The 27156-nt window shown below is 43.1% G+C and overlaps 1 protein-coding gene across 2 annotated transcripts in view; it reads right to left on the bottom strand.

Moving 5' to 3' along the window:
- Positions 1-941: 941 nt before the first annotated feature.
- The window catches only part of LOC140403891 (probable ATP-dependent RNA helicase DDX17), a 43153-nt gene continuing 16938 nt past the window's right edge, over positions 942-27156 (bottom strand). The window contains exons 8-13 of one of the 2 annotated variants that reach the window (XM_072492111.1): positions 26924-27096; positions 22346-22456; positions 21916-21977; positions 15948-16007; positions 8988-9221; positions 942-5018 (exon numbers count right to left, since the gene is read on the bottom strand). In XM_072492111.1, coding sequence (XP_072348212.1) covers positions 4387-5018; positions 8988-9221; positions 15948-16007; positions 21916-21977; positions 22346-22456; positions 26924-27096 — 1272 coding nt within the window. In that variant the 3' untranslated portion in view covers positions 942-4386. Of the gene's footprint in view, positions 5019-8987; positions 9222-15509; positions 15769-15947; positions 16008-21915; positions 21978-22345; positions 22457-26923; positions 27097-27156 lie in introns of those variants that run through there. The other variant, XM_072492112.1, reaches the window with a different exon arrangement.

Raw genomic sequence — 27156 nt, 5'->3', positions numbered from 1 at the left:
TTAATCAGCAGCAACGTGATGGGAGCATGTTATTGACAGTGCAATCAATGGACACTTATTCAGCAATAGCCTGGTCACTGATGCCGTTGTTTCCACCAAGGCCACTTGGCTCCAGACCACACTACTGCTTTGGTCCACAGCTGATTTCAGAGGTGAAAGTAACTGCCCTTGATGTATAGGCCTTCCCTCCATCATCATCGTAATTTCAGAAGTGAAGATGTTCACTGCTATTCTCAACTCCTCAGAATGGAGAAACCCATGTCCACATACATCAAAACACGGGCAACATTCACGCTTGGGCTTGAAAAGTGGCAAGTAACACTCACGTCAGAAATTGATAATCTCCAACGAGGGCATCTAAACCATCGCCTCTTGATATTTGCTGTCAATACCATCATTGAATCCCCCATCAACAACATCCTGGGATGTGGGGTGGGAGGGTGCCATTGTCCATAACGTGAACAGCCATATAAATACCGTGGCTATAAAATGTATCTGGGAATTCTGCACCCAGTAACCCGTTTCTTGACGCCCTATAACTTGTCCACTGCCTACAAGACGCAAGTCAGGAGCGTGATGGAATGACTTGCCTGGACGAGTGCAGCACCAACAGAATTTTCCATCCCAGTTTGAAGTGCCCACCGTCTTGGACTATGACCAGCAGTTCTAGACTCTCCAGATCATCTTATACCACATCAAGCCCTCTCAGAATCATCTCTCATTCTTCTGAGCTCCAGGCAAGAGCAACCTGACCACTCAGGCACAATTGCCTAAAGGGTCAACGATCCTCATAACTATTTCCTCTTCTTCAATGGGTTGCTATGATTTTTTTGATTTATGTTTAATTTTAGTTCTTGAACTTAATCTGCTCATCTAGCGCGTTAAGAGCAACCTAGAAATAGACACTATGACAGGTCACTTCAGAAAAGAGCAGCCATTCCTTTGGTAAATATCTCTTTATTACTGGAATTGCAAAATACAGGAAAACCAGTACAGTATCAAAATAGCACATTAATAAGACTGACACTGGGTACAACCTCACAAGGTGAAACCTTTCACAGACAAGGAAAAATTACAAGACTTGCTTAAGTCTACTGCGTTTCTTCGCCAGCTGCAGGATTCTTAGTTTATGGGCAGTCATAGGCTCAGATGTAATAAACCTCTAAATTTAAAAGACTGACAGGCTAACAGTTTGTAATGACTTTCAGTAGCTCGAGTAAATTGTCAAGAACATGAAGGTTATTTTGTGTCACTGTTAAATCCTGCAAGTAGGGAAAGAATCCGCACCAGAACACCTAAAGCATTTAAATGAAGAAAATGTAAAAGTCACAAAGTTGTCCGATGGTCGTCACTATCCCTAGAGTCTGCTTGTCCAATCACCCAGCTGTTTATTTCCATGGAGTTTAAAGTTATCAATTGATACGGCCCCATAATAGACAAAAACTGCGAGAGTTGGAGCTTTGGGTGTCAGGTAATCTTAACAGCCCCAATGTCAGATTTCAATATCTCTGCACCCAGGCTGCACACAATTACATCTATAATGTTGTATAAAATGATCTGATGAGCCAGAACTCAAAAAATGCTGGTGTTATTAAAAAGGTTTCGAACCTGTAGCTTGTAGTTGGAAAAGTAACCAGGTAAAGGAAGGGGAAAATAAATTGGGAGAAGATCACGTGAAACCAGACATTTGTTTTGGTGGGCTAGTTAATGACTGGGAATAGCCTCACCCTCATGTTGACAAGCGGCTCTGATTGGAAAGACTAGGGTCCAGGTGCCTGAGAACATGTCTTCAAAGTATTGCTGACATCATGACTGCCGGTCGTTCTCTCACTGGCAGGCTGAGAAGTTCAAGGCAGGTTTGCTCCGCAATTAAATTATCCTCACTGCCCCTCCCTCTGCCTCGTTATTCCCCAAATTGGGAATGTCGAGAAGGAGCCTCTTTAGTGCCACTGCCAAGTGTAAACTTTGCAAAGCTGCATGTTCGGCAGTTTGTCACCGGTGCTGGTACCAGTTGGCAAAAGGCACATTTCAGGAACTAAATTTCGTCTCGCCCCATCAGGACAGTCGCATTGGCATATATTCCAACAGCAATTCGAATCAACACGTTTACAACATGCATTGCAATATCAAAACAAAACAGCTTCACAGTAAGCAAAGGGCAGGGTTCAAGTTTTATTAACAGGAATGACGTTACTGATTGAATGCAGAACAATGCACGCATTGAAGAGACGGTAAAGGTCATTCGAATCACATCTAAACAGCTTAGCTGCAGAACGTAGCGTTACGGCCGATGGTAATCGCAAAGATTTCCCCCTTCCAGAACAAAAATTTTGGTTGGTCTCATTTTAATATTAAAACGTCGAATTTTTTGTTTTGCATTATAATAAAAGATTATTATTATAATGATATGCTTTATGATGATAGGACATTTGGACCTACGAGGGGAACTTAAGAAAGCAGTCTTGAAGCTTTACCACACGATCTGAAAGCTGTTACAATTCTACCAACAGAATCTCCAAAAGATGGCGGTTTCAAATTTTAAAATGAGCTGCTATATATTCCATACAATGCCTCAAAAAGAAAATTAACTTTTTTGTTAAATGAGTTCATTTATGAAACACCTACCTTTAACGATACATCCAGCACTCAAAATATTTGAAAAAACCTACCAGCAGCATGAACGTTTAGCAATATATATATATTATTTTAAAAAACTGGCCTATCATTAAGAGGGAAAATGGTCAAATTAATCTCAAAAGCAATATAACAGGAACCCATTGCTACCGTGTATGGAAAGATTACTCAACAAAGCAGTGGTCTGATGTATACCCAACAATGCTGCAACTTGTCAGCTGTTGGTTAACCTATAGCACCTGTTGAAGGATAGCTCTCCTCTTTTGCTGTCAAATACTATTCCTCTTATACAATGGAAGGAGAGGCGCTAACAAGCTGGTGACTATAAGAAAACAGTTGAGTAACAGTTCCAATATTTCAGCTTGTTAACAATATTAAACCATCAGAAATCAATTCTAAAATACTTCAACAGAAACTGAGTTAAACATTGACATGAGTCAGACCTCATTGCTTGCACCTCGGGACATTACTGCAAATTGACTGCCCATTTCTTATAAAGCAACTGATGTTAGCTTAGCATTTTTGTGCTAACAGATGGTGGGGTGGGAGTTGGGAAGAGTCAGTTCACTCTCACTGTTTAGGAATCTCCTTTTGACTTGTTTTACAGAGAAACCGTTCCTATTTCTCAATTTTATTGCTTATTCCAAATATCAATTTAATTAAAGAGTGTACTTCAAGAAAACAGAAAATGTACTCAATGACGTGGGTGCCAAAATGCATCTCTTTTTATTTGTGATTTTCATTGTCTAAATTGGGTTTCATCTGAACTACATCAAACTGAGAAACATGTCAAAGCCCCTTTGTGAATCGAGACTCCCATTGACCCTCTGACCCCATAATGTTCAGAATTCCTAAAAGCAGATCAACGGGACCATCTTACACCCAAAGAGATGTTAGAGCTGAAGTGTGTGTGCTCAGCATTCTGCATTAAGTTACATATAGAACCAGAAGGTTATCAAAAAAAAAAATGTCACGTCTTTCACAGGTGACCAAGAGCAACCTTAGACACAATTAGAGTTCAAGCAACAAATAAAAAGTTCCTACTGTAAGAGACTCAAGTTAAAGTGGCATTGAGTAGAAAAGATTTTTGATGGTTTTGTATACTTCAAAAATGGAAAATTTGACTCAACGTTTTCTCTCGTCACATTATAACCAGTTATTGCATTTGCACTGGAAACCTCTGCTATCACAGATCAAAAGGGGCCAAGTCTTAATTTCTGGCTTTTGGGTTTACAGTCGAATTATAGGATCGGTAGACAATCTGATAAAATTACACAACAAGAGCTTAAGATACCAACCTACCTTGGAAAAGATACACTCAAAAATGGAACAAGTTGGTTTTAAAATTAGAGAGTGATTGAACCACGGGTACTACAGAAGTTCAAACACTTACTAGGAGATAAGCTGGGATCAAGGTTCAAGCACTGACCAATGATCTGTCTCCATTACACTGAGTGATCAGCAGGTTAGCTCTGTGCCATGATTTGCAAGCATTAACACACAACCTACATCTCAGTGAGATTTACAGTAGATGTCAGTAGTAAAGTTTTGACAGAACAGCCCATGTTTGATCATGTGGATCAGCATCAGAAAGTTTGCTTCTTGCCTCACACTATTATAGAAATAAAGTCATGGTGGATGCAATTGTATAATTTACTCATCCTTTTTAAACTTTACTCTTCAGTAGAAAATGGAGTTGATGCCTAGGTCTTTTAAACAGGGAAATAAAGTGTAAATTTTATAAAAGCGAAACTATTTGCGGGTTGATCCCTGTGAAGTAGGAGGAGGTGGGGGTGGTGGGGCATACTGATAGGTTCCCTGGGACATGTAACCCAACAACGAGCTGGTCTGTGGATATGTTTGAGACATCAGTGGCTGTGGTTGCTGTCCCATCCCATTCTGCCTGTACTGTGCTGAGGTCTGTGGGGGCCGCCCTGCACTTGCAGAGGTCGAAGCACTATAGCTACTTGAACCGTAAGCTGCACCTTGGGCAGCACTGCCATACCCAGAGGCTCCATAAGTGCCCCCTACGCTTGAACTTTGGTAGCTACCTGGTTTTCCAAATCCTGCTTGAGATGCAGCTCCATATGTGCTTTGGTTAGTGCCCCCATACAGGCCGCTTGGGGTAAAGTTTGGGTATTGGACTGACTGCTGCCCATACACGGAACTCCCATAACTGTTAGCCTGTGGAGATCGGAAACTCTGCTTACTCAACGGACCGCCACCATCTCGGGAATCTCTCTGCCCCCCAAACCTGCCCCCATCCCCCCTGTCTCTGCGATCCCCATCAAGGTCTCTAAAACCTCGGCTGCGACCTCTATCTCGATCGTCTCTGTACATGGTGTTGGGATTGGAGCCAGTGGGACGGTAACGGGATCGGCCTCCTAGAGGGGGGTGAAAAACAGAAACATGTTTAGTGAAGGGCTCAATTAAATTGCACAACACACTGGTTAAATCAACGTACTCTGTTGATGCATTAAATACCAAAATTAACCACACATAGCTCTCCTCAAATTTACTACAAAGCCAAACATAATTTTTCTCTTCCACGGACACCGACTAAAGTTCACTCTCAGGTCACACACAAAATAATTCAGACGAGAACAGGCGACAGGCCTCTGTACACGCTGCTATTGCAGTCTGGTGTCAGCAGCCTGTCACTCAGTGATGAACCTCAGACTCTGCGAGTGTGTCTTATCCCACTACAGCATATTAGAGCTCTGCCCCCTTTACCTTAAAGGCAAATGAAAGATTATTCAGATAATCCTGTAATAAAATGGCCAAAAATAAGTATCAAATACAAAATCAATGGTCAGACTGAGGCTACAGGAATCTGAAATATTAGGTGATTAAATTTTCACTTCTGAAATTAGGCAAGCCAATGTTCCAAGTGATTTTATTCAAAAACCTTCCATCTGTTTTCACAGAGAAAGTGCCAAAGGGTGTTGTGTTTGGAGGGGTGGGGACGGAGAAGAGTTGAAGCAAGTCCAACCTGAACAGTTTGTTTCGTACTGCTGTTTACGAATCAGCTGAAAGCACTGAATCATAGAAACTTACAGCACAGGAGGCCATACTGTGCTCATCCCTCCTGAAGCAATCCCAAACTAATGATGCCCTGCTCCCTTCTCACCCCACAGCCGCATATCAATCCTGCAATGATTAATCGAGAACTCCAATGTTATATCATGCAACGGCCAGAATAGTAGAAGTTAAACTAAATGAATCTGTCTTTTCTCAACTGGCAATTCCGGTGTTATAAATTTAGAATACCCAATTCATTTTTTCCAATTAAGGGGCAATTTAGCGTGGCCAATCCACCTACCCTGCACATCTTTGGGTTGTGGGGGTGAAACCCACGCAAACACGGGGAGAATGTGCAAACTCCACACGGCCAGTGATCCAGAGCCGGGATGGAACCTGGGACCTCAGCGCGGTGGGGCATCAGTGCTAACCACTGTGCCACCGTGCTGCCCAGGCAATTCCTATGTTAAGACAATGCTCCTCATTAACAATTTTAAAATTGAGGAACAGAGGAAATGGTTTTTGCACACCATCAAAATCCCAGGTTATTAAAATCATCTGCACAACCCTTCCTCATTGATCCCTGGCACTGCCCTGGTCAATCTATGATCTTTATGGCTTTAATAGTACAATCCTTTGGTCTTGTATTCTATGTCTCTAATTATAAATCCCGAAGAAGTTCTGCATCGCCAGGTTACTAGACAGAACCCCAATATTTTATTTTAATTTTGTAAGACTGTAAGGAAAGGAAAACTCACTCCAGGAGTGATTTCACAAAGAAATAGGGATATAATAGATTAAAACAAAACTTTATTAGTAACACAGCATTCAGATATTTAACATCACACTAGAAAATAACTTACAATTACCCCATAATCAATACTACTCAATAGTGAATACAATACCCTTAATTGCTATCTATATCTCCACTCAAACAATAAGGGGAAAACAGCTCAGCTCCCAATCCACTGGCATTCAGGAATACTCGCTTTACAGAAATGTTTGAGAGATCTCTTGACACTGCTTTAAAGACATGATCGGACTCCTGTCAGACTCATGCACAAACTCTGGCTGTATGTCTTCTGAAGCTGTTTCAGCTCCCCCTCCACCCCATGTCTACACTACTTTAAAGACTGTTAATCTCTTTTAACTGAACGGCAGAGAGCAAACTCCCTTACTTGTGGTGACCTGCTTTCTGCAAAATGTCTGCAAAATGCCTGATACCGTAGCTCCACACAGTAATGACATCCTCTTGCCAAGCTGCAATCTAATTAACTCCACAGGAATCCCCTTAATCAAAACAAAATTCCATTAGCCCAAGCTTTTTATGATGGCTTAATTGCACCCTTGGCTCCTTTCAAACCTTTTTAAAACATGATTGCAGCAGTTAAACACACACTAACCCATGCTTTTAGCCCTTACTGCACCAAATACCTATAATACAATCCACCTAAAATGCCAACATCCACCACAGCATTCACAGTCAAATAAGTATTTGAACCCCGGGATCTCTGTTGATCCATACTTCAGCTCCTTTACATTGAATGTGTACTCTTAATCCTCATTTTCTTCTCCACATATTACCTTAATTAGAACCAACTAATGTTACAGCACAGGATGCAGCTACTAGGCTGATTGTGCTGGCTGACTTATCTACTTTGTCCCACTTCTCTGCTCTATCCCCATACCCCTGAAAATGTTCCCTTTTCAAGAATTTATCGAATTCCCCTTTTAAAGTTTATTGAATCGGAATCCATCATCTGTACAGGCAGCATATTCCAGATCATAAATCATTGTGTAAAAAGAAAAATCTAATCAACCCTCTGGTTCTTTTGTCAATTACCTTAAATCTGTGCCCTCCAGTTACAAACCTGGCTTCATTGGCCATTTTGAACAGCTCTTTAAATCGTCCCCTAATCTTTTCCACTTCAAAGAAAACAATCTCATCTTCTCTAGTCTTTCCTAATATCTCATATCCTACACTCTAATACCATTCTGGGTAAATAATCTCTGGACCCTGTCCCAAGGCCTCGAGATCGTTTCTTAAGTGTGGTACACAGAATTGATCATAATATAGCTCAGGGTTTCCCGAACCGTGGAGTTCCACAGTAGGTTCAGCTGTTTGAAATTTCTTTAAAAAGTCATTCCTCCAGCTTGATCATTCAAAGGTAGTTTATTTTCCATTGGTTGGCGACTGATAGGCGACCCAGTCAACCTATCAGCAGCCAATTAGCTGGGAAGTTGGCCTTTGATTGGATGAACTGGAAATACTGGCAAAGTAGTTCACATTTTAAACTCACAGGCAAGGCTTTTCACATCCACAGGCCAGGGGTAGTTGCTGAGAGGGGTAGGGGCTGGAGCCGCTGGGGGCCTGTGAGCCACTACTGTATGTTTGCATGGCAGAAGGATGAGTAACTATGTGCGTGCGCATCCGTGGGAGAGGATTGAGTGTGTGGGAGAGGGGTGAGTTTGTGTGCGCATCCGTGTGTGGGAGAGGAAAAAATGTGTGTGGGGGGGGTGAGTACGTGTGTAGATCCGCATGTGGGGGAAGAGGGCGTGCACACACACACACACACACGTCTGAAATGAGAATACAGCTCTCCAAGTATTAAATTAATTTAAAGCAAAAGATCAGCATCACTCCTCCCATTAAAAATGACATGGTTAAGACATGAGTGTATTTGTTGAATAAGATAACTTTTTAATTATAGTAAATATATACCTAAGACATAGAAAAATCATTTAAATTTGTTTGTTTGTACCTACTGCGCAATAATCATTTTTTTTGTGGTTTGATTCTTCAATAGAAGAATGTTTGTTGGGGTTCCATTAGTACTCTTAGGAGGTCAAAAGGATTCAGGGACTGGAATTCTGGGAAACTCTGCTCTCGCTGATTTACAAAGGCTGCCACTCATTTGCCTATTTGGTTGAACCGCTAAAGACAAGAAACTGAAGGCATTAAGTGACAACAGAAAAAAGTTGAAAAAACCACAGCTCACTCAGTGCTTGGTTTTCACATTCTGAATATAATGAGTGATTCGGAAGTTGTGAAAGAGGAAAACACAAAATGATTGCAAGGTAGTTTTATTTAGACAGATGTGTTGCTGCCCATCAAAGGCAGCCAAGCAAATGACTGACTGATGATTCTAAATTCACTCTACATTCACTCCCCATTCCATAAGTGCCTCAGCAATGACAAACCTAGAAGGAACATGACAAGTTACTGACTCCAGGTTTGCGATAGAGAGGTGCACACCTCGTGTCTCAGGGATAAACCATGAACGTTTGGCCCAATGTCCCATCAGTAGAATAGCGAGTAAGAATTCAGTTACCTCTTCCGCCTCCTCTCCCATGATCAACAAGTTGTAGGAGTTTTGGATTAATGGCTTGATTAGCCTCCTCCAGCACTTTGATCAGCTCCCTAGCCTGTTTCACGTTGCCTGGTGTGAAGAAGGTGTAGGCTGTGCCTTTATTAGTACTGCGCGCTGTACGACCAATGCGATGTACGTAGTCCTCTGAAGAATTGGGATAGTCGTAATTGATGACAAATTTGATGTCTTCCACATCTGTAAAAGCAGAATTGCAGTGTGGTGTGGAGAGGCGGGGAATGTGCCATATTGAAGCAGCACAAACAGCACACCACAACAGCCAGGCAGAAAGAGAATAGTTAGAATAAGATTCCAAAACAAGCTCTTTTGACAGTTCATGCTCCTCTACTGCAGTGGGTCCCCATCACATGCAGTTTTTAAACCCACACCATGCTTTGAAACAACAACTTCACATACCAAACAGCAGAACACTCTGAGCACAAACATAAAACCCTTTACCAAACCAACGGTGTTCATAGCTCTCTCGATCGAGCAAATCCACTGCTCTACAAACTGAAAAACCACTGAATTCTCAAAATACTTTGTCCCAGAAAAGAAGCCATTTCCTGCAGCCTGGTAAATGCTGTTCCTCTTTAGTTCAGTTGTAGACTTAGTGGATTTATATTTGGACAAGCAATGAGGCTTCTGACCAATTATAATACAACATTTCAGCGTTGCTAACTGCTCCATCAAATTTATCTCTGAAAGGAGACCGCGCATAAAATCTGGCTGAACTAAGAAAGGTCATTATAGCAAATTATAATGTGGTTTTATATCGACAGAAATCGGTCTTTTAAACTCCTTTAGGCCCTGATCACTACCTTTTTAAAAAGAAAATTCAAGCAGTTTTAATAAACTCTGTAAAAAGGCAACCAAGCTTTCACAACATCTCTAGCCACAACAGCGACTGATCCTGTTGGAGGAGGTTGAATCCACAACAGTATATGGAACACGATTCACCCTGCCGCAATCTGTTTCTGATATTAGGTGAAGGTTGTCAAAATGATACTACTTTGCATCTCACTTTCCCATTTAAAGGAAATAATACAGCAGCAAGTGCCCTCTAGGCACCAGTGAAGTACCAGAATCTGTACGGCAGGATGCATCTCATAACTGATACTCGCTGAACCTGAATATCCTGCTCATCCCAGCATTATCTCAATTTCCTGAAATTCCCATTTTAAATGCAACAGTTCACGAGCTTCAGAGTAAAATTCTAACCTGCCATTAACAACCAACACCATCAACCAAAACCACCTCAATTTCAAACACTAACTGACAACCCAACACCTTTAAAGCAAGTACATGGATAGTGTAGGGGTTCTTCACTCTGTAGGCCAAACATGCTCAGACTTTTACTGTGGGAGAAAAAATAATTACTAGGCAGAAAATCAATTAGACAAACTTATGTTAACCGCATTACTCCACACCAGAAAATTGTCTATGAAGTGGTTATCTTTTAAAAGTTACAGGAGCACTCCTTCAGATGAAGTCTCCCTCTCAAATTTAGCAACAAAGTGAGAACAATTCTTGGTACCAAATGACACACCATGTACAGCACACGTAGACCCCCGACCCCATCCCAGACACCAAATTAACACAAAGTAATAGCTTACAGTGCTACCATAGACACAGTTAACAGGAAGGTTTCAATCAATGGAGCTACCTTGACTCTCAAACAATAAAAGACCACAAACACTAATCCTCCCCAAGAGCAGTTAGAGCCTAATTGGCAGAAAATAACAGGCATTATTTAGCTCTGGTCTAAATGTCGTGGATCTGAGAAGGAATGCACCCTTACGTCCCAGTTAAGTTCACAATGCTCTTCGGGGCTAGAAATTATCATAGAATTACTGGTCTATGATCACTAGAATCCATTCTGGTACATCGAAATGCTGGCACAATACCAACGAGCTGACCACTGACTGGAACTTTTGAACGTGGACATTCTACTGTAACATTCTGAATACAGTAACTACATATTAAAAATCCCATATCCTATCTTCTCATAATTGTCACTCCAGGCCAGGTTAGAAAATTTATGATAAACACCAGCAATGATCATCATGCTTCTAAAATACTGCAAGTGGCAAGGTTCACAATATCTCAAACCATGACATTTGGGTCAAGTGAATGTCTAATTAATGTCAACCATGGAAACTCAAGTGGGAAGGTACTAGGAAAACTGGCTTTGTGCAATATTATATTACAGCCCCCCTCGCATCCATTCTGCTACCGTGAATGTGAGCACATGGCTGAGTAACTGACCACATCTTGAACAGTTATACTTGGCCTAGGAAATAGCAAGCACTTTTCCGCCTGCGCTGTTTCTGAATTGACAAGGAGGTCCTCTGAAGGGAATGAATCGGAGGATTTAAGGGTGCACTTGATATTTTCACTGCACCCACAGGGCTTCAATGGTTAGAAAAGTAACAAGAACACCAAATTATACGCTCTTATTGTACCAGTAACTGCATGATAACTTTTAACCCTACTGATAATTTCAGATTTAAGACATAATTTAAGCTTTATTTAAAATCTGCATTTTAAAAGATGATACCTAGAAAATACAGATTTCCTCCCTCCTGTATTGCGTGGTATTTACCAGTCCGATGCACACTCCCTCCATCGTACTGCCGCAGCCAATCCCGTTTCTTTGGTTCTGGCGGTCTCCTTTCGACCTCCGCCCTGCGACACGGGACCAGTGGAGCTGGGAGAGCATGCATCGAGCATTTCCCTTGTGGCGAGAAGTCCCACACGCTGGGATGGATAGCTGAACACTTTTCTGTAGCCCGACTTTCAGGTAGCACCAGAGGGCCGCAGTTTGTCATTAAACAAGGTCCTCCAGCCCACTCTCCAGAAACAAAACTACTCCTAGCCTATGCTGCATCTAATGCCCAGACACTCTTTTAAACATTTCAAATTATTTTTCTTTGGAATTTACTGACAAACTATTTTTGAAGTCTGTTTCTCATTACAAGAATGGGCTCAAGTTTCACTGTGCTCTCTCTTCCTATTTTAAATAAGAACGGTGAACATTACTGCACTGAACTACTCACCCCGATAGACAGTCAGAAGTAAAGAGATAAACAGATATGGAAAATGTACATGAAAAATGAAAAACAAATTATTATAGCACATATTGATATCAAATAGACGGACACAGACAAACAGCTAATATACACCAGAGATATAGATCTTAAGTAGCTAGGTTTGACCCGTACCCCATCCTCAAGGACAAATTATTTATTACTGTGGTGAGGCTTAAAGCTTACACCATCGCCTGTGTCCTAATACACATGGTTGTTGCTGACAAACTACAAGCATCCTTTTCAAAATTTACAACATCACAGGTTGAAGTCCAAATGCCTGTGACTCAAAGATGCACGATGAAGGCTGCATTACATCACTTGCTTCTTAGCTTCAGGTGACCACAAGCAAGTGCGTTACACAGAGCCGTGTTCACTAAAAACGGGCAACGTGAAGCAATTCCCACAGAAATCTCGCAGGTACGTTTACTGGCAGCTCTTCAATGACTGAACACTTGTCAGTAAGCTGCCTGTACTATACGCTTGCTACACTGAACATTGAACAGAAGAGAAGCCGTGCGGCCCTGCACATTAGTGTAGCTGCATTACTGGTGCAGTGGCTGGGTCTGGGTTGTGATTCAGCTCATCCTAGAACACGATCAGCTCCAATGTAATGGAGGGTTGATCTGCTGTATTTTTCCAGATTACTTACATTCAATAATCTAAAGAGGGCAAGTCTGTTTCCAGCAGATAATTTTCTTGGGAAACAAAAAGCTTCCAGATCGACAAATCTAAACCATGACTGCAAGTTGTTATAGGTTTATGATGCAGTGCAAGAGGCGTGTGCACTGTATCTTACTGTCAGGTGGCACACTTCCTATTGGCAGATCTAAGAGACGCCTCTTGTATTGGGGCTGTGGAGAATCTCCTGCAATTCTTTCCCAGCTGGCGACAAAGGACAGGAGAAGTTGCGTTAAGGAATAAGGACAGAAAAACAAAGTGTGGAGCATAAAAACCCAAGTTTCCTCAAATTCCATGAAATATTATTTTGATTGCATTTGTATTTGACTCTACAATGACCTCGGTACTGGCACAGCACAGATTGCAGATTTTAAAACTCAAGAGCCCATTATCAACAGCAGACTGGGAAAAATATCAAGAAATGTAGCTATTATTTCTGGGGGTTTGATCAGAACACACGGTTGCTATTCTGGTTCTTGTTGAATAAAGAGCTTTCCTACAGAGAACGTGTGCTTCAAACCACAAAAGCTCAGACCCTCAACATGTACTTGCAGGGTTGCACTACTGTCTACTGGCCCCCCACAGTACTCACATCTTTCCGAACAAATTTTTCCCAGCCTGGTAGAATCAGTAGGTAACAAGAAACAGACTGTGACCTACATGAAATAGTTCTGTTTTGTATCAAATTCGGACAACGTCTAGGCAAGATGCAGAAAGCAGCAATCTACTCGTTCCTACCTTAAAACCTTTTTGCAACCCGCTTTTCGGGCAGCGAAACCTCAGACAGGCCCAAGATGTTACCGGACAAGCCCCGACATGACGTCCTGTGAAGGTGAGGGAGATACTTGGCATGCTTGGCAGTAGGGGTTTCACAATAGTTGAGAGTAAACTGTTTGCACCACGTTACTCCAGTTCTCATCAGAAACCATTCCCCGGGGATTGCAATAGAGCCACAAATCCACCACAGTATTCCAGATGGATCAGTCGGCTATACTTGTTGCTAACCAGCGGGGATCAAGTAGTTTCTTTTGCAGTCTGTACTAAGAATGAGCAAACTGTTCCATCTGGTGTTTCCCCATTAAGGGGCATTTGTTTTGTAACAGTGACACTTGACTGTACTTCTAACCCTTCATGTAAAGAGACCAAGAACATACACACCATTAATTCCTAGTTTCCTGCCCGTGCCCGTTAAAGGGGAAGTTACTTCGGAACAGTCTGTCCATCTCAGATTGAAACAGCGGGCCAGTAACTGTCAGTCCGTGCATGGTCTTCCCATCTACATCAGTGGCTAGAAAAGTTTGTTTCTAGCTCCGAAGCACTTAACAGTTTGATTGCAGAACTGGTCGGCCATGTAAATGCAGTGCTTGGTGTGAAACCCCTAATCAGCAGACAATTCCACACGCCCCTTAGATTCAGCAGTAAACCAATTCAAATTTGGATAATACAAGGGAAATGTCAGATTATATCAGGGAATTTTGGTTCTGCTTTCAATTTTCTGATCTTGGAATTGGCTTTTGTGCTGGTTTTCAATGAACAGGGTTTCAGATAAAGCCACTTTTGTCAGTAAAGTACTGAAATTGTACTGAATTCCAGCTGTTAGATAACTGAAGAGATAGGATTGCTAAACAGGCTCTTTCAGAGCAGGTTGGGGGGATACATGGGGTTAAGTTGTATCCATCCCATAGAAAAGAAAACTATTTCTAACCGCCTTCAAAGCCCATCAATTATTAGGATGCAACAAAAGTGAGCAGCCTGCCTCACTGCTACATTCAATACCAGTTTATATTAACCTTGTTCAAATGTGAGCTCTTTAAGCAGACGTAAGTCTACAGAAAATATGGGGTACTTCTATACGTGCACAATTATGTAGCACAGAGGTAGTTTCCTTTGCCCCTTGCTAATCTAACACTAAGTGTCAGATATACGTGGAAATCAAGTGTACAAACCTATACAATACAACCACATTGTCACTGGTGTAAATAATTTGCCTCAAAAAGGCATGGCTTCCCTGCATCTGTATCATGCAACTGCAGGGTCTGACTTCTAACAGGTACCCCAAGCAATCTTTCACATACATCACACAGGACCACTGCTGCTCTGTGCATCACAATGATCAAAAACTGAGGGCGGCAGTTGATGTTATGCAAGTGGATTCCAGGAAGTGACATTAATTGGATGTTTCTGTAATTGAAGCCCAGATTTCAAGAATGAATACTGGTGAATAAAGTATCCAAAAGACCAAGTGCTCCATTTCCAGAAGGATTCTGGAGTCACAGAACAAATTTCACACCAGCTATTAAACAGTCTCATGGTTAAGTGTATTAAATCTACTGACCTCTCCGAAGTACTCTTCAATACATATTCCCATTTTTTGAGAATATCCCTCATCAAGCAAGGGGCAACATTTAACATTTATCCAAAAATCTCAACTAAATGTGTCCATTCTGTGCAAAGTGCCATAAATTCAGTTGGACCCCACTGTACACCATCTGATTAAGATGGGTAAGATTACCTGGAACCTGAACAGTATCCTGGTTGATAGGTGAACTCAGGCAGTACAGAGTTTTATTGCCTCATTCCTAGGCTATGCTGGTTTGATGGGCAAGTCAACTTCTATGAAGGCCCCTAAGTATTCTCTCCATTAAGATGGCTTGGAGCAGGGCTTGAACCCCACAAGGCCAGGACAAGCTGGATATTCAGTCAGTTGGAAAAAACATTATCTGAAGACCCTATTTATTTAACGAACCAGTCCGCTGCAGAGGTTGAACCAGACAGTGCCAGGGCGAGCTGGATAACGGCAGACAGGGTAAACATTATCCGAAGACCCCAAATTTTGGACAGCCAGCCCAGTGCATAGGGGCTAAGACCCCACGCGGTAAGGCTAAGCTTGGTTTATGTAGGTGGCGGTAGATGGATATCTCCTCTCCCTCTTGGTGCTCGTTTTGTCATGCCTAGGCCTTGCCGCAGGCCTGTACCTTAATACAAAAAACAAAGAGACATTTTAAAAAACAAAAATAAGTCACTTATTTAAAAAGCTCAAGATGGTGGGGAAATCACACCACGTCACTTTAAATATAACTCTCCTCTTTTCAATTTAGGAAATTTCACAGCTTGCTCTGCAATATATTTTCCTGCAAACAAGTGGGGTACAAACCTAGACCGCGAGATGCAACGTCGGTTGCAATAAGGATAGGCGCCTTTCCCGATCGGAATTCTGAAAAAGAGGAGAAGCACTTTAATCAAAAAACACAACGTAGCCCCAGACTTTCTCTTCGTATCGACTCACTATACATGAAGCTCAACTCAATTAATTTCACGCACAAGTGATTTAGAAGCAATTGAAAGAAATACTAAATATGCCACTAAACAGGCTTCAAAAGCGTACAACTCAAAAATGATATAATTCAACCATATTCTGTAGGGAAACCTAGCCCAATAGCTGCAAATTTGCATAATGAGTTCAACCAATTGAAAATGTCTGGGAACTCCATAGAACAGCTCTGGCACACTCAATGGAAAAGCTGATCGTCCCTTTTCAAGAAAACCAAGTACCAGTCCAGTAAAGACAGCTAATGTGTTACACAATACCCAGAAGACCATAATGTTGGTATGACAACCATATGTGAATGAGGTTAGATGGCATGGTGTACGCGAATACTGAAAAAAAAAAAAAAAAAAAAAAGTTTACCAATAAAAGTTAAACAGTGTGTAGGCCGATTGATCTGTGAAGCAGGTACACCAACATGGAGATTTTGGACTGAACGATCTCTTTATGCTGCAAATACTATATATCAAGCAACATGTTACATTAATTGTCGACGGGTAAAATAACCCAATGCCAAACAAATATTTTAAAAGATTGTTCAATCCTCAGTGTATACAGGAGCAGTGCCAGGGAACTGGAGGGTTACAAATATCATACCACCCGTTTGGGGGTGGGCTAGAAAAATCAGGAAACTACAAGCCAGTCATTGGTGATGGGGAAGTTATTGGGAACCATTATCATCGACAAAATAAAACTCAATTGGAAAGGAATTTGTTAATTAAGAGAAGCCAGCATGGATTTGCTGAGGGCACTTTGTGTCTAACTCAATGGAATTCTTTGATAAAGAGAGGTGGTTGAGCAATGTAGTGTAATAGGTGCATGTATAGACTTTTGGGAGGCATTTGTCAAAATGTCACACATAGTATTAAGGGGAGAGTGGACATGGAATGGATTCAGTGAAAAGCAGCCAAGTGTGGTGGCGAATAGATATTTTTCTAGATAGGGAATAGTTTGTTGTGGTGCTAGGGTCAGTTTTATTTTCCATTTATAACAAATATATAACAAACTAACAACGCAAAAGACAGATGACAGATGTTACATAATACAATATGGCCAAAACCCAACCATATGAATAAATAATTAAATAATCTTTATTAGTGTCACAAGTATGCTTACATTAATACTGCAACAAAGTAACTGTGAAAATCCCCTAGTTGCCACACTCTGGCACCTATTTGGGTACAGGAGAGAGATTTCAGAACGCCCAATTCACCTAACAAGCACGTCTTTCGGGACTTGTGGGGGGAAACCGGAGCACCTGGAGGAAACCCACGAAGATACGGGGAGAACGTGCAGACAGTGACTCAAGGCGGGAATCAAACCCGGGTCCTTGTCGCTGTGAAGCAACAGTGCTAACCACTGTGCTACTGTACCACCCATGCAAAATTAATGTTTTAAAAGCCTCTCCCCACTAATAAACTAAACCGCCACCCCCCAAACAACTGATGGGTGATTAACTCTTTAAAAAAGGAAATGAACGCCCCCCCCCCCCCCCGGAAAGAAACTACTCATCCCAGCCTTAGTTAGGTGGTTAGGTGAGCCCTATGTACCAACTTAAGCTGGATCAGGCTGAGCTGTGCACAGGAGGACGTGGAGTTTACCCTGTGAAGGGCTTCACTTCACACTTCATCTAAAATAGGTCCCCCCCCCCACAAATCAACCGGTGTTGACTCCGCTGACAGGATCTGCCCAGAGATACCTGAAATAGACCCCAACCAGCTTTTGCTAAAGATAGAATCTTCCTCAGCAGGGATGACGGCGGTGCCAAAGGAAATGAAGGCCTATTGCACAAAATTACAAATTTGGAGGTATCTGAACAAATCCGTTCCAGAGTCAAAACTTCGTCAACAGCACCTCCAGACGGCAAACCATCACCCCACGAGTAAATCTCCAAATCATAGCCTTGCTGAAGGCCGCCCACTTCCTTGCCAGCTCAGCTCCCACGTATTGGTAGATCCTGAGGTGGTTACCTTCCCCTTTCCAGTCCCAGTTGTTCCTTGGCCCACGTCAGGACCCATTTCCTCTACAGAAAGCAGTGAAACCGAATGACGATGGCCCGTGGTTGTTCATTCAGCTGGAGTGTCCTATGAGTCCTGTCCAACTCCGGAGGGGACTTGAGTCCACCTTCCCCCACCATCTTCCCAAACATCTGCGATAAATACGGAGTGCATGTTGAGCCTTCCATAGCCTCTGGCAAACCCATGACTTGGGAGGTTCTGCCTCCGCAAGGCATTGATTTTAGCCCTCAGCAATTTATTCTCGCCAGCTACAATGGTGAACAGCCTCCAATGAGGCAATTTGCTCACTGTGCCTCATCAAAGTCTTCTTTATTTTCATTTCATTTCCACTCCCTCCAACACCTCGCCATACTCCTTCACCGTCCCCGGAGGTCTTCTCCAATTTCCATCGGATAGATCCAGGGCCTTCTTAATCGACTTTCGGAGGCCCTCAGACATCACTCTCCACTGCTTATCGAACTCCGTCGGTGGTACGGCGAAGCATGCCCGCCATTATCGGAACAGCCGCAGTCACTGGAGCAGCGTCCGCCATTTTTCTCCACAGAGCCACGCAAAGTCTCCGAGTTTGTTGATGAATTTCTGTCCGTCTTTGTACCCACAGTCTTTCTTGCCATTATTTCTGATGCAGACACCTTGCGCCTTCGAGTGGGTAGCTTTTCCCCACCGAAATTAGCCCCGAAACTGGGCAAAAAGGGCTGAAAAACAAGTGCCCTGGCAGGAGCTATCTTGTGCGTGACTTCTTACGTGCCGCCACTGTAAGTTTTCAATTTTTATAAACGACCTAGACTATGATGTAGGGATTAGTGTGATAAAACATGCAGATGCTATGAAACTCGGCAACTTCCGTAAACGGTGCTGAGGGATAATTATAGGTGCCAGGATTCAGGGTGGTGAAATGGGCAGAAGCATAGCGCTTGGTAATCAATATGGAAGTGTGTGCAGGGATGCACTTTAGGGGGACTAATATGTATAGACAGTATACAACAAATGGCAAGATTTTGAAAAATGTAGAGGAGCAGCGTGACTTGGAATCCAAATATACAACTCCTTAAAGTTGGCAGGACAGCTTATTATAAGGTGGTCAAAGAAGCAGTTGGGTTTCTTGGGTTTATTGAAAATAAATAAAATACAAGAGCAAAGATATCATGTTAGGAGCTTTATAAATCACTGGTTAGGCCTCAGTATCGAGAAGAACACTGAATAGACTTCAGGAAAGATGTAAAGACACAGAGCAGGTTTATCAGGATGTTACCAGGAAGAAGGACTTCACAGAGAAAGAGATGACCTAACAAAACCTTATCATGGTGAGATGCTTTGAATAAAAAAAGAACAGATAAAGAAAGAATATTCCTTCGGGCAGGCGGGTCAATAATCCGAGGCCATGGATTCAAAATCCTTGGTAAAAGTATGGGAAATGCGGAGAAAGCAAGCCCCACAGAGTTATCTGGATCTGGACTGAAAAAGGTAGCGGAAGTTGATTCCTTGAAAATATTTTTTAAAAGGTAGATAAGGAATTTAGGAGCAAAACGCAGGGCTGCGGATCAAATACGACTACTCTTACAAGGAGCCAGCATAGATTCTTTTGGATTGTCCTGCCTAAAATTCAATGATAAAGGGACGTAATAGTGTACCCAACACCAGAAGTTAGTCAAGCACAACTAAAGGAGTGTAAAAGGTAAAAGCACGACAGAAAGACCTAACTATTTTTAGATAGTTCTATAAAGTGGTAAGTTAGAGGGGAAAAGGAAATATTATTGTGGCAAATACATGTCAAATCAATTTTCACAAATGAGCACTGGCAAATTTCAACGAGTAGTTCAACGCGCATTCTGGCTCAGCAAAAGGCGACGTTAAAAGTGGGGTTATTATGGGTCACAGTCCGTGTGGGGTTTGCACATTCTCCCAGTGTTTGCGTGGGTTTCGCCCCCACAAACCAAAAGATGTGCAGGGTAGGTGGATTGGCCACGGTAAATTACCCTATAATTGGAAAAATTAATTGAGTTAATTAATTAATAAACTCTAAATTTATATTTAAAAAAGTGGGGTTATGAAGAAAATGTGTTGATCGTGCACACAATGCCAGGTCCAGATTAGATCCTATAACACAAAATACAGGAGGAATAAAGGTGAGGTTTGAGTAAAATACAGGATGATTGGAAAATATCCTGTTCAAGGAGAAATGACATGAGTGAGAAACTCTGAAAATGGAAACCAGGTGGCAATGGTGAGGAAAAGGCTCAGAGCATTAAACAGGACACATCAGCAACACTCATCTAAAGATCAGACCCATTAGGTGGAGACAGTTTACATTTAGAAACAGTATGCCGTGCTGCTTCATTAATTAACCTGGCAGAATCTCAAAGTGTAAGAGAGTTTAATCAGCAAATACAAACAGGAGGACTGGAAACCACTTGCAGCAAGAAGCAGGTAGATATAAAGAACAACATGTAGACTGGGGCAATATTAAAGGTATACAATAAAAGGGCAGTCCTTAGCAAAGATGAAATAAAATGAAAATTGCTTATTGTCACGAGTAGGCTTCAAATGAAGTTACTGTGAAAAGCCCCTAGTCGCCATATCCCGGCGCCTGTTCGGGGAAGCTGGTACGGGAATTGAACCCGCGCTGCTGGCGTTCGTCTGCTTTAGAAGCCAGCTATTTAGCCCAATGTGCTAAACCAGCCCTATACAAGGATCCAGAGATGATTCATTATTTATAGATAGCATGGGTTCTTGTGAAGCTACCACCAAACTAATTCAATACTAGGATTCATCTCAAGGACACTCATGTGCAGGAAGGACTTTCTAACTTTGTATGAGTTACTAGTGAGGAGACTTGGAATATTGTATACAGGCGTAGTCCTCCTATTTTTAGGGGGAAAACAAAAAACACAATGTAGACGATGAGAGCATTTCCAGCACCCGAGAAGCCAAATTTTTAGGGGCTGGTTTAGCAGTGGGCTAAACAGCTGGTTTGTAAAGCAAAACAAAGCCAGCAGCGCGGGTTCAATTCCCGTTCCAGCCTCACCGAACAGGTGCCGGAATGTGGCGACTAGGGACTTTTCAAAGTAACTTCATTTGAAGCCTACTTGTGACAATAAGCGATTTTCATCTTTCAAATTAAAAGAGAATTTATTTTAGTTGGAGTGAGCATTAAAGGGAAAGCGAGTTAGGTCTTGCAGCAAGGGAGATGATGTACATGTAAGCAGGCGATCCAAACACAGAACTAAAGAAGCCAGAATTAAAGTGAAACTCTCGAGTGAGTCTGACAGTGTGATGGAGCAGACAGAATCACAAGCACAGCCAGGCTGTTAATTATCTTCTTCAAAGACACGTGGGAATTAGATTAGATTGCAATAGCCAAATAGTTCTTGAAACACAGCAGTTCCTGTGCTACTGAGATTGGGGGTGGGGGAGGAATCTTGCCAGTGACCGGCAGCAAACCATGATTTAATTCAGCAGATCTGGAGGCTGCTGAATGCATTTTCAAAGCTCTGCTTGGTATAGGTATCAGGGGGTGTTTACACAGGGTTTTGGACCAATGGCCCTTTTATGCTGCACGTTCTTACAATAGTCATTATGAAGCCCTCAAATTCTACCCAGTGGGTTTAGGTGGGTGGGATGAACTTATAACATTTGAAAGCAGCAGTAAGTTCACAGAGGCTCGTTTAATGATTAATTGTAATTCATAATACCATTAAAATGAACATTTAAACTGCGATAACTATATATAAACAGCTGCTCAAAACATGCAGCAACATGGGAAATGCACCTATTCTTACCATTTAAGACCCAGTCTCTCTCCGGCTGACTTTTATCTCCATGAATGCACATTGCCGGCCAGCTGCAGAAATGGAGAAAAGGGGATTGCTTGAAGATGTAGAAAACAAGACTTCCACCATCGCAGCCCAAGACTCCTTCTGAAAACAGGCCCACACTTGTCCTTATGATTTCCCTGGTATAAATGCTTCTCGTAGTCTGGAAAGCATGAGGGTGGGCTGCTCTTCTGCCTCTAACCTGCCATGACCATGGCCCTCCCTACCCATTCTCCTGCATGATGATGCTGCGTCAAGGTCAGTAACTAAGACTACCCGAATTAAAGAACTCGTACTCTGGGAATCAAAATGCTAGAAATCGTATGTCGATTTGACATGTACAGAAACAAAGAGTGCTTGTTCAAGACTGTGTGGAGTGGAGTGTAATAACGCCTACCCATCTCTCCTCATCCTGCGGGTCAGTTCGTCACAGCGGCGTTTGGTCTCGACAAAGATGATGGTCTTATTTTCTTTCTCTGCCATGATTTCTTCCATCAGGTGGAGCAATCTGCAATTAAACACATACATTCAGGCTATGGGCTGGTGCTTTTAAGGAGTCAGTTTTAGAACATAGAACAGTACAGCACAGTATACGCCCTTTGGCCCACGATGTTGTGCCGACCATTTATCCTAATCAAAGATCAACCTAACATACACCCTTTCAATTTACTGTTCTCCATGTGCCTGACCAAGAGTCGCTCAAATGCCCATAATGACTGACTCCACCACCTCCGCTGGCAGTGCATTCCACTCTCTGTGTAAAGAACCTACCTCTGACATCTCTCCTATACCTTCCTCCAATCACCTTAAAATTATGTCTCCTCGTGACAGCCATTTCCGCCCTGGGGAAAAGTCTCTGGCTATCCACTCTATCCATGCCTCTCATCACCTTGTACACCTGTATCAAGTCACCCCTCTTCCTTCTTCGCTCCAGTGAGAAAAGCCCTAGCTCCCTCAACCTTTCTTCATAAGACATGCCCTCGGTAACACGGTGGCGCAGTGCTTAGCATGGCTGCCTCACGGCGCCGAGGTCCCAGGTTCGATCCCGGCTCTGGGTCATTGTCAGTGTGGAGTTTGCATATTCTCCCTGTGTTTGCGTGGGTTTCGCCCCCACAACCCAAAGATGTGCAGGGCAGGTGGATTGGCCACGCTAAATTGCCCCTTAATTGGAAAAAATTAATTGGGTACTCTAAATTTTTTTAATAAAAAAAATAAGACATGCCCTCCAGTCCAGGCAGCATCCTGGTAAATCTCCTCTGCACCCTCTCCAAAGCATCCACATCCTTCCTATGAGGCGACCAGAACTGGACACAATATTCCAAGTGTGGTCTAACCGGTGTTTTATAAAGCTGCAGCAAAACCTCGGGGCTCTTAAACTCAATCCCACTGTTAATGAAAGCCAACACACCATACGCTTTCTTAACAACCCTATCAACCTGGGTGGCAACTTTGAGGGATCTATGTACGTGGATCCCTCTCTTCCTCCACACTTCCAAGAATCCTGCCTTTAACCCTGTATTCAGCATTCAATTTCGACCTTCCAAAATGAATCACTTCACATTTATCTAGGTTGAACTCCATCTGCCACTTCTCAGCCCAGCTCTGCATCCTGTCAATGTCCTGTTGTAAGCTGCAACAGCCCTCAACACTATCTACAACTCCACCAACCTTTGTGTCAATTGCAAACTTACTAACCCACCCTTCCACTTTCTCATCCAGTTATTTATAAAAAACACAAAGAGCAGTGGTCCCAGAACAGATCCCTGCGGGACACCACTGGTTACCGACCTCCAGGCGGAATACTTTCCATCCACTACCACGCGCTGTCTTCTTTCAGCCAGCCAATTCTGTATCCAGACAGCCAAATTTCCCTGAATCCCATGCCCCCTAACTTAATGAATGAGCCTACCATGGGGAACCTTATCAAATGCCATACTGAAATCCATATACACCACATCCACTGCCGACCTTCATCAATGTGTCTCGTCACATCCTCAAAGAATTCAATGAAGCTTGTGAGGCATGACTTGCCCTTCACAAAGCCATGATGACTATCGTTAATCAAACTATGTTTTTCTAAATAATCATAAATCCTATCTCTCAGAATCTTTTCCAATATTTTGCTCACCACAGACTTAAGACTGATGGGTCTGGAATTCCCAGGGATTTCCCTATTTCCTTTCTTGAACAGGGGAACAACATTCGTCTCCCTCCAATCATCCAGTACTACTCCAGTGGGGACGCAAAGATCATCGCCAACAGCGCAGCAATCTCCTCCCTCACTTCCCGGAGTAACCTTGGGTATATCCCGTCAGGCCCAAGGGACTTATCTACCCTGATGCTTTCAAAATTTCCATTACATCCTCCTTCTTAATATCAACCAGCTTGAGTCTATCCACCTGGTTCACGCTGTTCGCATGAGCAACAAGGTCCTTCTCTTAGTGAATACTGAAGCAAAATATTCATTTAGGGCCTCCCCCGTCTCTAGGTACAAGTTCCCTCCACTATCCCTGATCAGCCCTACTCTCACTTTGATCATCCTCTTATTTCTCACATAAGTGTAGAACGCCTTGGGGATTTTCCCTCATCCTTCCCACCATGGTTTTTTCATGCCCCCTTCTAGCTCTCCTCTGTCCATTTTTGAGTTCCTTCCTGGCTACCTTGTAACCCTCTAGAGCCGTGCCAGATCTTTGCTTCCTCAACCTTACGTAAGCTTCCTTCTTCCTCTTGACTAGAAGCTCCACTTCTCTTGTCACCCAAGGCTCATTCACCTTACCATTGCTTCCTCGTCTCAGTGGAACGAAACTATCCAGCACTCGCAGCAAATGCTCCTTAAACAACCCCCACATTACTGTTGCGCAATTCCCCAAAATCTGTTCCCACTTTATGCTCCTCAGCTCCTGTCTAATAGCAGTATAATTTCCCCTCCCCCAATTAAATACCTTCCCATACTGTCTGTTCCTATCCCTCTCCATGACAATGGTAAAGGTCAAGGAGTTGTGGTCACTGTCACCAAAATGCTCTCCCACCGAGACATCGGACACCTGGTCTGGTTCGTTGCCAAGCACCAAGTCCAATATGGCCTCCCCCCTAGTCGGCCTATCTACATATTGAGTCAGGAATCCTTCCTGCACACACCTGACAAAATCTGCTCCACCCAAAACATTTGCAGTAAGGAGGTGCCAGTCAATATTAGGGAAGTTGAAGGGGCCCATGACAACAATTCTGTTACTTCTGCACCTTTCCAAGATCTGTCGCCCAATCTGTTCCTCCATTTCTCTGCTGCTATTGGGGAGTCTATAGAAAACTCCCAATAAAATGACTGCTCCTTTCTTGTTTCTGACTTCCACCCATACTGACTCAGTAGACAATCCCTCCTCGACTACCTCCTTTTCTGCAGTTGTGATGCATTCCCTAATTAACAGTGCCACTCCCCCTCCTCATTCTTCTTAAAACATCTAAACGCTGGAACAACTAACAACCATTCCTGCCCCTGTGAAATCCACGTTTCCGTAATGGCCACGACATCATAGTTCCAAGTACTGATCCATGATCTAAGTTCATCTCCTTTATTCCTGACACTCCGTGCATTGAAACAGACACACTTTAACCCATTCAACTGAGTGCAACTTTGCCCTATCAACTGTCTATCCTTCCTCACAGACTTGCGGCATGCTATTTCTGCCTGTTCAACAGCTACCCTATGCTCTGATCCATAGCTCTGGTTCCCACCCCCATCCAAACTAGTTTAAACCCTCCCGAAGAGCTCTAGCAAACTCCCATCCAGGATATTGGTGCCCCTCCAGTTTAGGTGCATTCCGTCCTTCATGTACAGGTCCCACCTTCCCCAGGTATCCCAATGATCCACATATGAAGCCTTCTCTCCTGCACCAGCCCTGTAGCCAGGTGTTCAGCTGCACTCGCTCTCTGTTCCTTGCCTCACTTGCACGTGGCACCAGTAGCAATCCTGAGATTACTACTCTGCTTGTCCTGCTCTTTAGCTTCCAACCTAACTCCCTAAAATCACTTTTTAGATCCTCATCCCTTTTCTTAGCTATGTCTTTGGTGCCTATTGTGCACCATGTCTGGTTGCTCCCCCTCACCCTTAAGAATCCTGTAGACTCGATCGAGACATCCCTGATCCTTGCGGCAACATACCTTCCGGGAGTCTCACTCGCGACCACAAAATCTCCTATCCGTTCCCCTAACCAAAAGAACAAGGTAGCCTGCCCCAACGACTACCGACTGGTGGCCCTGACATCTGTTATCATGAAATGCTTCGAGCAGCTAGTCATGAGACGGATCAATGCCAGCCTCCCCAGGCGGTCCGGATCCACTGCAGTTTGCTTATCACCGCAACCTGTCCACAGCAGATGCTAGCTCCCTGGCTCTCCAATCAACACGCAAATGTCTCGACAACAAGGACACTTATGTTGGGAAAATTATAGTTCACAGATCCATTGTCTCTGCAGCCCTCTTTTAGAACGCTAGAGTGTAGGTCATCAGGTCCAAGTAATTTGTTGGATTTTAGTCCCTTAAGTTTCTCCAATAGGTCGATGCCTCGACCTCGCTCTCTGGATTTCTCATACTCACTTCACCCAAACTCCATCCCACCCCACTTTGTCCTTGTTTAAGAGAATCCCATCCCAAAGAATTGCTCACTCTTCGCTGAGTACTGATGCCTTTGCAAACTCACCCACCTACTGAGTGGTCAGCACATGGAATGCTCCAGCTGAAAAGGTGGTGGAAACCGATTGCATAAACATTAAAACTGAGTTGCACAGCCACTGGAGGATGAGCAGCTTCGAGCGTTAAAGGCTAGAATGTGGGACTAGGGATGACTGCTCAGAGAGCAAGAAGACACAATGGGCTGAATGGCCTCCTTCTGGTCTGCACGTTTCTGTCATTTTTAAAAATACAGACATCTCACACAGTGAGCTACCACCTGGCAGCCCAAGTAATGAGGGACACTCACTTCAAGTCTTTCTCAGTCTCCTGACACACATCAACAATTTGTAGGATATTGTGGTTGGCACTCAGTTCCAGGGCTCCAACATTGATCTGGATGTATTCCCGTAGGAAGTCCTCTGCTAGCTGCCGCACTTCTTTTGGCCAAGTAGCACTCCACATCAGAGTCTGTCTATCCGGCTGAATGAAAAGAGGTAAATATTTAAGGTTTCTAACATGGATCCACTGCACAATGTGCCA

This window comes from Scyliorhinus torazame, chromosome 29, assembly GCF_047496885.1.
Source record: "Scyliorhinus torazame isolate Kashiwa2021f chromosome 29, sScyTor2.1, whole genome shotgun sequence".
NCBI lineage: Eukaryota > Metazoa > Chordata > Chondrichthyes > Carcharhiniformes > Scyliorhinidae > Scyliorhinus > Scyliorhinus torazame.
The sequence above is the reverse complement of the archived record's forward strand: the minus strand, read 5'-3'. Positions and strand labels throughout refer to the sequence as shown.